At 38.4% G+C, this 14,021-nt stretch overlaps 1 protein-coding gene and 1 long non-coding RNA gene across 2 annotated transcripts; one reads left to right on the top strand and one right to left on the bottom strand.

Annotated features, from left to right (window-relative positions):
- The first annotated feature begins 1,846 nt into the window (after positions 1-1,846).
- Positions 1,847-2,746, top strand: LOC308104170 (C-reactive protein-like). The gene has a single exon (XM_080454500.1). It carries the CDS (start codon positions 2,082-2,084, stop codon positions 2,730-2,732), a length of 651 nt encoding a protein of 216 aa, XP_080310626.1. The 5' UTR covers positions 1,847-2,081; the 3' UTR covers positions 2,733-2,746.
- Positions 2,747-8,308: 5,562 nt separating this feature from the next.
- LOC308104608 lies at positions 8,309-14,021 on the bottom strand. Its single transcript, XR_013934837.1, has 3 exons — positions 13,976-14,021; positions 12,472-12,552; positions 8,309-12,195 (listed from the first exon to the last, which is right to left on the bottom strand). It is a non-coding gene; the product is annotated as an uncharacterized lncRNA (long non-coding RNA).

Raw genomic sequence — 14,021 nt, 5'->3', positions numbered from 1 at the left:
CTCTCTCCACATCGCATAATAAAGGTTTGAAAATGCCCCCAGAAAAAAAACAAAAAACAAAGAAACAAGAGACTTTATAATGATAAATACAGCTATTCTGTTGAACGATAGTAAAGTTAAGCATACATATCTTTCACATACATTTTCGTAAATGTATTGACAAGGGTAGCTTCCCACCTCCTCGTTACTTTAACCACTTTCAACCTGGTGTCCCTATTGTTTCTTTCTTTTTCTTTTCTTTTTTAAATAAAAAGTTAGCATTAAGAACACAGCCCTCTCACACATTAGCAGGACAATATCAGTCACTACTAGAGCCACGGACATGTTTTCAGTGAATAACATGGTTAAAATGGTAGTTCAATGGCCTTATAGGAGGGAGGCATGTCTGATCAAACTAATATTAAATGATCTATTATCTAATATCTAAATATTGAATCAAGGAAGTACACATTAAATGCCCTTTAACCCCCAAATGCTGCTAAGTGGCAAACAGAAGAAGGCTTTTTCAGGTCCATGTTTTGACTGTAACTGAAAAGTGAAAGTGAAGCAGGGGGAAGCTGAACAACATAATGCATGCTCAGCAAACAATCATTGGATAAAGAGAATGCATGCTCAGCAAAACTCCCTTGGATAAATAAGGGGTAAACAAAATGTTTGTATGCAGCAGTTTTGTGATTTAAGACTGACTGGATACTGAGACAACAATCAGCCACGTCTCTCAAATGCTTGTGCTAAATCTTTAAAGAAAAAACAGTCAACATTGCCAAGGTTGGTCTTTGGCTAAATGCCAAGAAAACTGAGGTTATCACCTATAACATCGGAACATCCACCTCTGGCAACAACAGGAGGCACTGCTCTGAAGGAAGATAAGGACTTCAAGTACCTGGGCTCATGGGTCAACTCAACTGAGCAAGATCTTAAAGTGAGGAAGGCACTTGCATGGAAGGCCCTGAACGGCATGGCCAGTGTATGGAACTCCAACCTCCCCCAACAAATCAAACTCATCTTCTTCTATGCAACGGTTTGTCTGTTCTCCTACATGGCAGTGAATGCTGGACCCTGAAACCAACCCTGCAGAACTTAAGTCTCTAGACGGGTGCTACAGTACACCAGAATGTTGCATGCAGTACTTAACATCAGCAAGAGTGTACATGTTACCAACAAGAATCTGTATGATAGAATACCAAGGGTGAGCGAGAAAATAGCAGCCAGGAGAATGAGACTAGCAGGACGTCTCACATTAACATACGTGGATGTACTCAAGAAAGATGCAGGAGCGCAAAGCACCAACGAGCTGGCCAGACGTATGGAGAACTGGGATGACTGGAAGCGAGGGTGAAGGGTTTGTCTGAGGACAACCTAGACTCTAGGTTGTCCTCAGACAAACCCTTCAATCTCTAGGTCCTAGAGAGTCAGCATTCCTTTGTTCAGATGAATATTCCCTCAGAAGCATTAGCCAAAAGGCCATATGTTGTACATTATAGTACTGTAGGCAATACGCCATACATTGTGTTTTCTTGCATACTTCGACAAGGAGCCAATCAAAATTGAGAGGCTACACTTTTAGTTGATCATAACGGGGCCAAACCCAGTCAGTCTCATAAGCTGTTGGTCGTGAAGAAGTTCTAGGAACTATGTTCATTTCATCATTGCCACAAAAACAAGCCTCAAGGTGAGATAAATCCATTTACATTGATGTTATACAGTCTTAATTTGTTTAATGGCTCAATTGTTTGACAGGTAGAACATTGTTTTTGTAATGAAGAAAAAAATATTTTCATCACTATTAAAAAGCATCTTCCTATGTCCCAGGAACTGTAGGGTCAACATAATGACAACTGTCATGGTTTTGTTCATCCTTCTCCCAGGATACAAAGCATATGTTGAAGGTGAGAGTCTTGTTGAGACATTTCGCAAGTAAATGTACATCAGTTGCATGAATACTTTAAGAATGTACACTATTCAATTGTTTTGACATATTGGAAAGCATCTGCAATACTGGGAAATCACCACAAAACTTGAACAGCACAAGTGAACTTCGTTTTGTAGACAAGGTTTTGAAAATACGCCCCATTATCAAAATGTCTCCTGCTTTTTCAGATCTATCAGGGAAGGTGTTGTCATTCCCCGAGGACAGCGATGCATCCTATGTGAAACTCTCATCTGAAACCCAAACTCCGATCTCAGCCATGACCCTGTGTCTGAGGTACTTTTCAGCATTACACCGAGGCCAATCCCTGTTTTCTCTGGCCACACTCTCTCATGACAACGACTTGCTGTTATTTAAACCATTCATCCCGGGCAAATACAGAGTGCACGTCGAAGGAGCGGAGCACGATTTCTCTGGTCTGTCGGACGGCAAGAACGAGTGGAACTCGGTGTGCTGGACATGGCAGTCAAGCACTGGTCTGACTCAACTATGGGTCAATAACAAGCGCAGTGTGCGAGCTTACCTCAGGGCGAATGTCTCCATAACTGGTCTGCCAAGTATAATACTAGGACAGGAACAGGACACGTATGGTGGGGGGTTTCATACCAAGCAGTCCTTTGTAGGGGACATAACTGATGTCCACTTCTGGGACAAGGTCATCTCTCCCTGTGAAATCAGATCATATATGGAGGGGAAGACCTTTGCTCTTGGCAATATCCTCAACTGGAAAGCACTTGATTACACCTCAGAGGGGAAGGTATTTGTAGAAATTAGTGACTTTAATAATATTCTATGTAAGTAAGAACAAGAATATTGTTTTCCACACTGTTGGGCAGAAGCAATGTGTCATAATTTGTTAATAGAAAGGAATGCATAAACGTGTTACTTTAAATCATGTACATGGCTGATGCAGAGCGAGATTCTGAAAATGGAAAGTGAATAAAATATTAATTGAAACAGGATCAGCGTAATCTGATTATTTCCTACATGTCATCCAATTAGATTTAGATTAAAGAGGAAAAGAAAGAATATATTGCTCATTTAACAGTCATTCTATGCATCATTCTATGCATTGGAAAAGAGCTATTAAAAGCCAGAATGAGATTATATTCAGTGTTTTTGTGTGTAGACAAAGATTACTTTATGTGGTGACAAAGAAACCATATTGTTTTTTTCTGCAAACATGATGAAATAAATAGTTATTTCTCTAATTCTGCTATACAGTTGTTTTATGTTTATGCTGTCACTTATGCATTTCAAGAATTTTAAAAAGTGAACATGAGGTAGCTGATACCTTTCAAGATTTGTATTTGTTACACATCCCATATTTGTACAAGAGAAATGTATTTGGTTAGAAAGAGAACATTTTGCAATTAAAAAAATTGTAATAACAGTAAACAGAAATAAATAAAATATGACACAATAACAATAAAATTACGTGCCTTTGTTAGGTGCTATGCACAGGGAGGTGGGACAATAGGGTGGGACTGCAACCCACTGCCTTTGTAAAGTAAATTGTATCACCACGCCCGGCATTCACATACCATAGTAGCAATGACATTAGACTTTAGTTTCTGTTGTTGTCTTTGTCCTCCTGACTCTTGGACCCTACTTCCTTAAACATCCAATTAAGTATTTTCGAGCTCAATTTTAATATACATATATATATATATATTTTTTTTTTTTTGTGCAGGCGTCATCCTTGAATGTTTCACTTAGAGGATATTTAGTGAACATTTTATCTGGAGACATTTTCGAACAAGAGCTCTTTCATGGTTCAAGGTCTCTTAGAATGGAGAGAAACAATGTATCATTTAAGGGATGTGAAACACAGCTTTGGTGTGTTTTTTAAACGTGAGTGGAGTTTTTCATCCAAAGTCTCAAGAGGAAAGTTGACAGTGAAAACATAACATTAAAAGAATGGAAATAGAACTATTTGTTCATCATACCTGATTTAATCAATTCAAAGGTATTGTTGCCTACCACTGCTCTAGGGGGTTTGCACTTCAGTGCTTTTTTTTATATTATCCTCTAAAAACACATTCTAGAGCGTTCGACTGTGCAAAAATGTTGACTAATTACTTGACCCCAAACCACACACCCCAAAATCTCCTGGATTCTGACAGTCTAATGATGTTAGCAGCCCTAGGAAACGAGAGCGGCTGTTTCTCACTCCGGAGCAGCAGGTGGCGGTAACGAGCCTTTGAGTTGGATGCTAGTCTCTGTACAACAAAGACAGGAAATAGTGTTGCCATGTCCGCTTATTATAAGTTGTTAAAATGTTTCAAAAAATATACCATATTTCACATTGTCTTCAAGATTTAGAAACTAGCAGATCTATAAGTTCACAACGCGATGCGACGCGTTGTGAGCTTGTATTTTTCAAATAGCCGATGTACTGTAGATTTGAAGGGATCGTGTGGACTAGTTGCTTCTTTTGGGCTTGTTTTCATAGACCTGGTTGCTTGTTTCTCTCGCAAAATCTGGCAACACCATAACAAAATGTGAAATTCTCATTCAGAATCAGGAAATCCCCCCCAACTGTAACTCTGTGGTCGTGGGTTAGCTTAGCATTGCGGTTTAGATATTATTATAGCAGGTTCATAAGTTGCGTGCATCTTCAAAATGTCCAGTAACAAGGAGCCATTGCTTCTTCTAAGACTGAATGTGATTATTTCAGATATCACCGATCGAGTTAACACGGGCGCGGCAGAAATACTCGAGATAGTGTCCAAGTATGAGGAAGAACTTCGTCTGGCAAAGGAGGAGATCCACCGACAACGACAACTATTGGATGCCGCTGTTCCACAACAACACACAACGCTGACATCAGGTATTTGTTATTACACTATCACCAATGTAGATCACTATGTACCACAACAACACACGAGATCAGGTATACTCACCTAGCCCTGATACACGACGGTCAGTCATGGATGAACAACTTTAACAGTTTTTGCACTATCTACCTTTTCGGTCCGTACATCTACATAAATGTCAAAGTTAAAGTGCTTACCCATGGCCGCGGATGTTACAATTATGCACGGTCCCTCAGAAGTACCCGTATCTTCCGTATTGTTCAATAGAAAGCATTTTAATCCGATCGGTGGCCATTTTCGCCATATTCTTTCAACTACGCGACCCTATCGGTTGGGAGGTGTATTGCACTCTGATACATTATACAACTATGAGAGAAAGGCCACCGAACGGATTAAAACAACTTTTTATTGAACAATACGGACTATACGGGTACTTCTGAGGGGCCGTACACAAATGTAACATCCGTGGTCATGGGGTAAGCACTTTATATTTGAAGTTTGGGCCAAAAAGGGAGAAGGTGCAAACGCCATGTTGAAGTTCATCCTTCAACATGGCGCTCAGAAGACCCTATTGTGATCCATGGTTAACACTCACCCATCCATGTGATTGTGGATTCATATAAATGTTCTACAACACACTGCACTGAGATGCAGATCGGGTATTTCCACTCTCTACAGTAGTGCTGTGGTGTGGAGAGGTTCCAGTAATCCACACTTTGGCGTTGAGTTGACCAAACACCACAGATAGTCAGACCACCAGACCTTTCTCGAATTTACCAGGCTTTTTGGCCTAGCACAGAAGACACGCTGTGCAGAGAGCCCCCACACAGACACACCCCCCCCACACACACACACACACACACACACACACCATTTTACACACACTGAGTAGCCGCGCTGCCATCTGCTGACCATGTCAAGTAATTACACGTCGGTCTTAAAAGTCTTGTTTTTGTTGTGTGCAGCTTCACCAGTACTCTCAAATTCCTACAGCAACTCCGTACTAGGCTCATTAATGGCAGCTGGATGGGTAGGCTGCCAACACAATTAATTGTATTGCGAATAGCACCCCTGTGGGTTTTCATGTACATTTAATTATGAGACTTTACACATACACTTTGTATTTCCTACTGGTGGATACGTCGCTGAGATTTTTCAGTGACTGGATGGGATTATTCATTAACCCGAAATTAAGCCAGAATTTTCAATTTAGACACAATGTCAAAATCGAATGGGTGGAGATTGTCAAGACTCAGTGTGAGCTCACCGGCTGCACCCGGTTGAGTGTGATGTGATAGATGAACCCTAACAATTTGATGGACCGCATGATGATGTGTAGACTGTGTAACCCCTGACCCTCTGGCCGAACACAGGGCTCTGATGGCAATGTTTGGTTAGAGGCATTTAGAGAAATTAACCTGTGCATACTATTAATGGCAGATCATATTGTGGGCTGTTTTGAGCATCTTTCTAACAGTATTAGGAAATTTGGCTTCATGGGGAGAAACAGAATTCACTCTAATCTCTGGAAAATTGTTGACGCCCACATAATTATCATGATGTTAAAAGTCTATAATATATTCCATTATTTGCACTTTTCCCTAAAGGACAATTGTCTTGATTAAGTAAAGTTTCTGGTTTAACCTTATCTCTCTTTTCTTCTAGATGCACAGTGTTCTGAGCTCCAACACTCACTTCACCTCTCCGCATGTGAACAGAAGATTCCTCCTGAACAGCTTCTCCGAGATGAAGAGGCGTCTCAGAGCAACAACTCAGATTTCAGTGTATATTCTGTTGTGCTTACAAACATCCAGTTTGAAGAGCTCACCAAGTCCCATCAAACGGACAAGGAAGACTACCCATACAGCTGCCATGAGGGAGAAGAGTTTGGGAGGCCATTAGAGGCTCATGATGATGTCTCCCAGATAGATTTAGTGCAGATAAAAGCAGAGGAGGAACCCATGTCCATCCATATGGGAGAAGAGTGTTGTCAATCTACCCTGGATGCTGCTGAAGACGACACAATGCCTTCAAACTCAAGTCAAAGTTTCAAAATTGAAAGGAAAACTCTCTCTGTTTGTCTCCGCCGCATTCAGTGCATGGAGAACTGCAGTGGAGATGCCAGGCCAAGCAGCCCAGACCAGCAGATGGAAGAGAAACCTCTAGAGCCGTTAATTCAAACCGATGGATGTCAGCTGCCCTCTCCACGCCAGCTTGTAGCTCAGAGTCAAGAGAGCAGAGGTGATCAGGGTAGAAAACAATCTTGTCTAGACCCAAGAAGAAGATCAAAGCGAAAACTATCAGTTTGCGCAGCAGTGCAAACATGTGCCTCAAATGCTGACTTTCAAATGCATCTGAAGATTGAAAATCAATACAATTGTTATGTCTGTGGAAAAGAGTGCGACAGTGAGAAAAGTTTTAAGCATCACATACTCTCTCATGACAGAGGCACTTGTCCAATCTGCCAAAAAAATATGGCCAGGCTCAACTTGAAAAGGCACATGTTAATTCACACTGGGGAAAAACGATGCCATTGCAATTTCTGCGGAAAAGCTTTCAGTCGAAGGGACCATTTAAAAGGTCACATGGCTAGTCACATACACGACAAACCACATGACACACCACACAACAAACCACATGACACACCACACAACAAACCACACGACACACCACACGACACACCACACAACAAACCACACAATAAACCACATATGTGTCCTACTTGTGGAAAACGGTTTGGCCAGAAGCGGGTCTTGGAAAGACACAAGAAAATTCATACAAGAGAGAAATCCCATCACTGCCCTATCAGTCGTAAAGGCTTTAACCACAGTTCCAATTTGAATGCTCACATGGCTAAACGTGCTGGAGTGAAGAAAGTCAAGAAACCAAAGTTTTGTCCAATCTGCCAAAAAGATATCTACAGTTGCTTTAGCAGGCATATGTTAGTTCACAGTGGAGAGAAACCATACAGTTGTGAGTTCTGTGGAAGACGTTACAGGCGAAGAGAACATCTGAGAAAACATACTTGTTTCACAGGCACAATATCATAAACATATTGCCTATATAAATGTTTCTGAAAGAAGAGAATTTCACATGGTAGCAACACCCCACAAATGCCACCACTATTGTGTCAAACAATTTGCATTAAAATTGTCCCTTGTACCTACTAGGACTTATGTCATGAGAGGTAATATGAAAGTAATTGAATCTGCATCCTCATCTGTTGGGTTAACGGTACAAATCGATCAAATACGAGCTTATTAGACTAATTGGACTCTAGAAGTGGGCTGAGCCCCTCAAGTGTTTGAGAATGGTGTGGGTTAAGCTTTCTCTGTGCCTTTGTTTGTATAACACACGCTGTCATGCCATCTACTTTGATACTCTTTTGGCTGAGTTTTATGAATTTATTTTTCTCAGGTATTTATTCTTGTCTTTTTTTCTCCTTTTTCCACTTTTTGCCCTCTTTTCTGTACTTTTTAATACTTTGTCAAATTACTATCTTGTGAGGGTTGGGTGGGGGGGTTTGTGTTTGTCTTGTGCGTTTGTTTGTTTCACAGAAAAGAGTTCTGTCATTGTTTATCCTCCTGTAAAACTGACATCTTCAATAAAAATGATGTGAAAATAGAAGTGGGCTGAATTTGGAACGGCGCTGGAATAGTTTTGTCATGTAAAGTATTTCTTTACAGTTTTTCATTTACTGTTCTTTTTGTATACTTAAGTTTTTGTACGGTTGCCTGTACAACTGAAAATGTATATTAAAACTACTTTGAAAGCGGAATATTGTTTGATTCCTTCCACACTAGGCTACATACTAAACAAAGGAGAAAAAGTGTGGTGTGGCATTTGAACTATCATAACACAAAACCTTTAGTCTATGCACAAAACAAAAGAAGGCATTTATTTGGCATTGTATTTATTGATATTTGTTAATGTCACTGCAGCCAGTTCAAGAGATATTTGTTTGTCACACTCTGTGTATTAAATTGAAATATTATCCTCTGATAGGAATTGAATTGTACTGTGATACACTTAGTCCATGAGCCAGAGCCCCAAAATTGAGCAATGATTATCGAAAGAGTGGGCAAAACCAAACCTATATTAAATTGTTCATAGGGTCAATACGAGTAAATAAATATATGATAACCTTTCCACAGGAGCAGCTTTTTCATGGTTATCACACATTTTGTTATTTTCCCCATACGTACATGACAGGTGAAAAAATGACAATTTAAAAAATAGTTATCATAATGAAACTTCCTGAGTTGATTACTTACATGAAGACAATGATTTATCGTATTACAAGTTTTCTGAAATTGTATATTTAAATATGCAAATTAGGCATTGGGAAAATATGCCCAAATTTGCATAACTTTCCAGAATCAACATTGGACAAAGCCAGAGTCAACATACTTATTTCATTTTGTTAAGATGTTGGATTCAAAGGTTTTTAACGAGGGAATATTCAATATCTGGCTCAATTTTGGGGCTCTGGCTCATGGACTAAATGCCTAATTTGCATATTTAAATATACAATTTCAGAAAACTTGTAATACGATAAATCATTGTCTTCATGTAAGTAATCAACTCAGGAAGTTTCATTATGATAACTCTTTTTACAATTTTGTAATTTTTTCACCTGTCATGTACGTATGGGGAAAATAACAAAATGTGTGATAACCATGAAAAAGCTGCTCCTGTGGAAAGGTTATCATATATTTATTTACTCGTATTGACCCTATGAACAATTTAATATAGGTTTGGTTTTGCCCACTCTTTCGATAATGAAATCTTGTCTGGCTCATGGACTAACTACCATGTGCGAAACAAAAGAAAAAAAGACCAGTAAAATGTTTGCAAACCAATGGGTGATATAATGGTCACAATGTTAAGGTCTTCTATGTGGTTACATGATGTGACAATTAAAAATATATATATACTGAAGATTCAGATGTCCTTTCTATGGCAACAACTGAATGGAAAGGAAAACGTACAGATTGAACCTTTATATCACGTTTAAATCCAAACAAACCTGTTGATTTGAATCATGTTGCAGCTTTAAGGCTATAGTAATTAAAAAATTAATAAAGTAAAAGGCAGTGTGATATGCAGATCATGCCTTAATAGAGATTTATATTACTTTTGGACTCAACTGGAAGTGGTGAGGGTTTTAATGGTTCCTAGAATAGTGGTCAGTGGTGCAGAACTGGGTGACCTAAGAAGATTCATAAACGACAAAAAGGCTTGCACACCGAAAAATGAAAATTAAGGCTCTTTACATGCAAAAATAGTCCTTTACTTAAAAAAGAGCAAAAAGTGAGATGGTGAAACAAAGTGACACTGAGTGCGAACTTGTCGGTCCTCAGACCATCAACACGATGGTCTGAGGACAGAAACGGCCTCTCCCACCTGTTTTCAGCCCTAGTAAGCCTTGAGTTAAGAGCGCAAACTTCCCTACCTCTTTCGCTTTGACCTAAGAAGATTAACATGCATACAAACATTACACACATTTTCTCCAATATCAAGTGCAAAGTTTTGAAAACATCCGAGGCCACTCATTAATTCACAGTGATTGTGTACATTGATAACAAGTAAATCTCTGGAATGATGGACTACAAATTACCTGGTTGTCAAACAAGAAAACTATTCGATTTTGCTTGGGGCAGATGACTATGGGTTCAAGTGTCAATTGTCACATACACATACAATACAGCAGCATTGTAGGCAGTAAAATCTTTGTACTTCAAGCTTCTCAACAGTGTGCATAATAATAAAATAAGATAAAAGATAAAAAGGTAAAATAGTATTAGGAATAATTACAAAATAGCCATACATGTACAGACTGTCAGTAGATAGATACTAGATACGGTAGATCGATAGATCGATAGATAGAATAGGGGTAGGCAACCTTAGGCACGGGTGCCAACATTGGCACAGGGGAGGGTGAATTACACATAATTCTACATTCATTCAAACTCCTAAGTCTGACTGGGGAGGGAGGTTATTGCTAATGATCATTACATCCTGATCCAGAAAATATTTCCAAAGAAGATTTCTTTTTTTTAATGCTGATATGGAACACTGACAGAAAATGAAAACATGTTGTCAAAAGGGTTGCAGAGCCTGATACTGTCCATCCTGTCTACTATAGGCTATAGCCTATATGTATACAACAGTGGCAGTAAAGTGAACATTCTAAAATGCAATAGTCTGTCTATCTGCAAAATATCCTGTTTCAGTTAACCTTTTCTTGGTAGAGATAGGAAAATGAGCAAATTCACTGAACATGACCATTAATTGGCCCAAGAAAACAGCAATTTTAATGTTATATATTGTTGACCGAATAGCACTTTAGACCGTTTGTTACATTACATAATAATAAAATGAACAATTGGAAACAAAACATATGTTTTTGTGAGCGCTATAGGGCTTGAAATAAATAGAAAGCACTTCCATTTTGCATTCGATTGCACTTAAAATCAAATGTCATTGTAAGGAAAATTAATAAGAAGCACATTTTTACAGCTGTCCATGACAGACAAAATATGGCACACCTCTCTCATTTATATGTACATCATTCATAGTTCTGAAGTAGACACTTCATCCTCTGAAACTCACTGACAGTCTTTTTACATTGCTCGGCTGATTTTATGACAATGTCTCTCAGCTTTATATCCTGCTCTGGTGTTGGTGTGACTCTGACTATGCCAATTACTAACAGAACGAGTCGCACAATAATCTGTCCCAGGTTTGCAGACAGGGTCGACAGGTCCGACAGGTCCGTGCTCACAGCAGACAGTTCAGTCACTTCCTCAAGCAGACGTTTCAGTTCTGCTGCATCTGAGAGACTTGTCTCTGCCTGTGTCATCACTCTGGAGGCATCTATGTTTGACTCCTTGTAAGCTTTTAATATTTCATCCAAGCTATTAGTTTGTGGTTTGACTATTGTCAGGAATTCTTCTCCCAATTCATTCACAGTATTTGTGGATCCTCTCTCTTTCATTGTCTTATAGAGGGTTGTTGTCAAAACAACACTACCAATTGCTGCTGATAACCACAAGCTTAAACTGCCTGTCAGTGGAGCTGCAATTATTCCCACAATTACTAGCACTAATAATCGTCTTACCGTTCTCCTGGCCGTGTCTTTGTTTTTGTGAATTTTCTGAACTTCATTAGCTGTTTCACTGAGCCTATGTGCAATAGCTTCCATTCTTATTTGCTTGGTATCAAAATGTTTTACATATGTTGCAACATTTTCACGGCGTAGATTGGATAAATGTGGTGGTAATTCCATGCTGTATCTTCTCTTTGATGTACCCTGGTCCAAAGATAAATCTGGTGGTAATTCCATACTGTATCTTCTCTTTGATGTGTACTGATATTATGCTCAAAAATAATATCAGTCTGTTGTCTTTGTATGTTATGGCTCAGTTGTAAAAAGTTGAAAAGCTGAAAGTTGAAAACAGATGTATTAGCTTTAATAGCTCACAGAAGTCCAAGGTACAAGGGGCTGTGTTAATGGGTGACTAATCCCTCAAGACAGATTCTGCACAACAAATGAAAAGAAAAACTTGCAGAATGAACCTTAGATCTGATTCTGTGTAAACAAACATTTTGCAGCTGTAAGACTAAAGGCAGTGTGATATGTAGATCATTTTGTACTCTCCACAATTAAACTGTTAATTCGCATTACTACAGTACATCCGTACTGTACACTGGTCTTACCTCAGCATAACTGGGAAATGGTGAGGGTTTTAATGGTTCTCAGAATAGTGGTCAGTGATGCATCAGCAGAACACTGGTGACCTAAGGATATTAACGGACGTATAACTATTAAGTGCAAAGTTTTGAGACCTCTCATCAATTCAATTGATTAATGAGATTGTGCACTTTGAAATATCTCTGCTCAAATTGGACCACAAAGTCTCTGGTTGTCAAACAACCAAATAAAGCTGAAGAATTTTATAGCCGATCCCTATGGGTTCAAGGTTCAAGGTGTATATTATTGTCACATGATGATGTACACATACAATACAGCAGCACTGTAGGAGGGGGAATTCTTATACTTGATGCTTTTCAACAGTATGAATAATAATAAAATAAGAATAAGAGAGAGAATGAGAGATAAAAACAGTAATACAGTGTTAATAAAAGGAAATTCATCCAAGCAGCAGCACATGATCATGCATTTTCTTTTCAGTTTCAAACTTTCGATTATCATTTTAACTGTTTGCTTGCCCAGAAAATCACATTATTTATTGTTGACAGAATAGCACGTGACATAAGACAGTTTGCTGTGGTCCCGTTATGCATATGAACTATTCAAAACAAAATGTTTCCAATTGTTCAAATTGTTATGTTCAAAGCTTACAATGATTTACTTCCAGACTGTCTTCAGAAGCTGTTCGAGACCAAAAACACCCAATATGAACTTAGAAACACTGGTATGTTTGAAACAACATGGGCAAGAACCAATACTAAACAACACTGTGTATCAGTAAAAGGAGTACGTTTGTGGAGCTGTTGCGATAATGAATTGAGGAGGTGTAGATCGATCTATGTCTTTAAAAAAATGTTAAAAAAAAATATTATAAACAAGTATAAAGAGCTAGAGTCATGTATTATTTTGATTGTTATATAATGATATTGTATAATAATGAAAATAAAACAAAGAATAAAACAAAAAAGTACAAAAATAAATACAAAAAGAAAGTAAAAATAACAAATCATGTATTCACATGTATAACCATATATGTGAACATGCATTGTATTATGAAGCCAAAACCTTTGTCCTGTTTTTTTCTGTATTCTTTTTTTCTTCTCCTTTTAATTTCACTTTTTTGAGAAATAAATTGTTTTTCTTTGATTGTCATGGATGTATTTTATGTTGAAAGGGTAGGCAATATAAGCTATGTAGCTTCAGCCTATACCTTTTTTTGGTCACAACTATGTCATGTATTATTGCTGCTGTTGTTTTAAGAAAATAGAGCATATTGTTTGCATAGTGTACAAATGACCAAAAATAAAAACCTGCAAAGTGAAAGTGAAGTGAAGTGAAAGTGAAATTGAGTTTACAGGTATTTTTCTTTTCTTCTTGCAAGAGCAGCAAAATGTCTATGACTATGGTAATACATTGCTTAAAAAATAAGACACAGCATGATTTAAAGAAAATCATACCAAGGCAAAGCAATACAGAGAGAAAAATGTTATTTGGAATTTAACAGCTTACATGTAGCCTATGCTCCACGTCTGTCGCGGTGTCACCTCACTGTCCC

This window comes from Gymnoscopelus braueri, assembly GCF_963280865.1.
Source record: "Gymnoscopelus braueri genome assembly, chromosome: 17".
Lineage (NCBI taxonomy): Eukaryota > Metazoa > Chordata > Actinopteri > Myctophiformes > Myctophidae > Gymnoscopelus > Gymnoscopelus braueri.
The sequence above is the reverse complement of the archived record's forward strand: the minus strand, read 5'-3'. Positions and strand labels throughout refer to the sequence as shown.

Excerpts from the sequence above, each read along its gene's own strand:
- LOC308104170 (XM_080454500.1), top strand. The coding sequence starts at position 2,082 with ATGTCTCCTGCTTTTTCAGATCTATCAGGGAAGGTGTTGTCATTCCCC.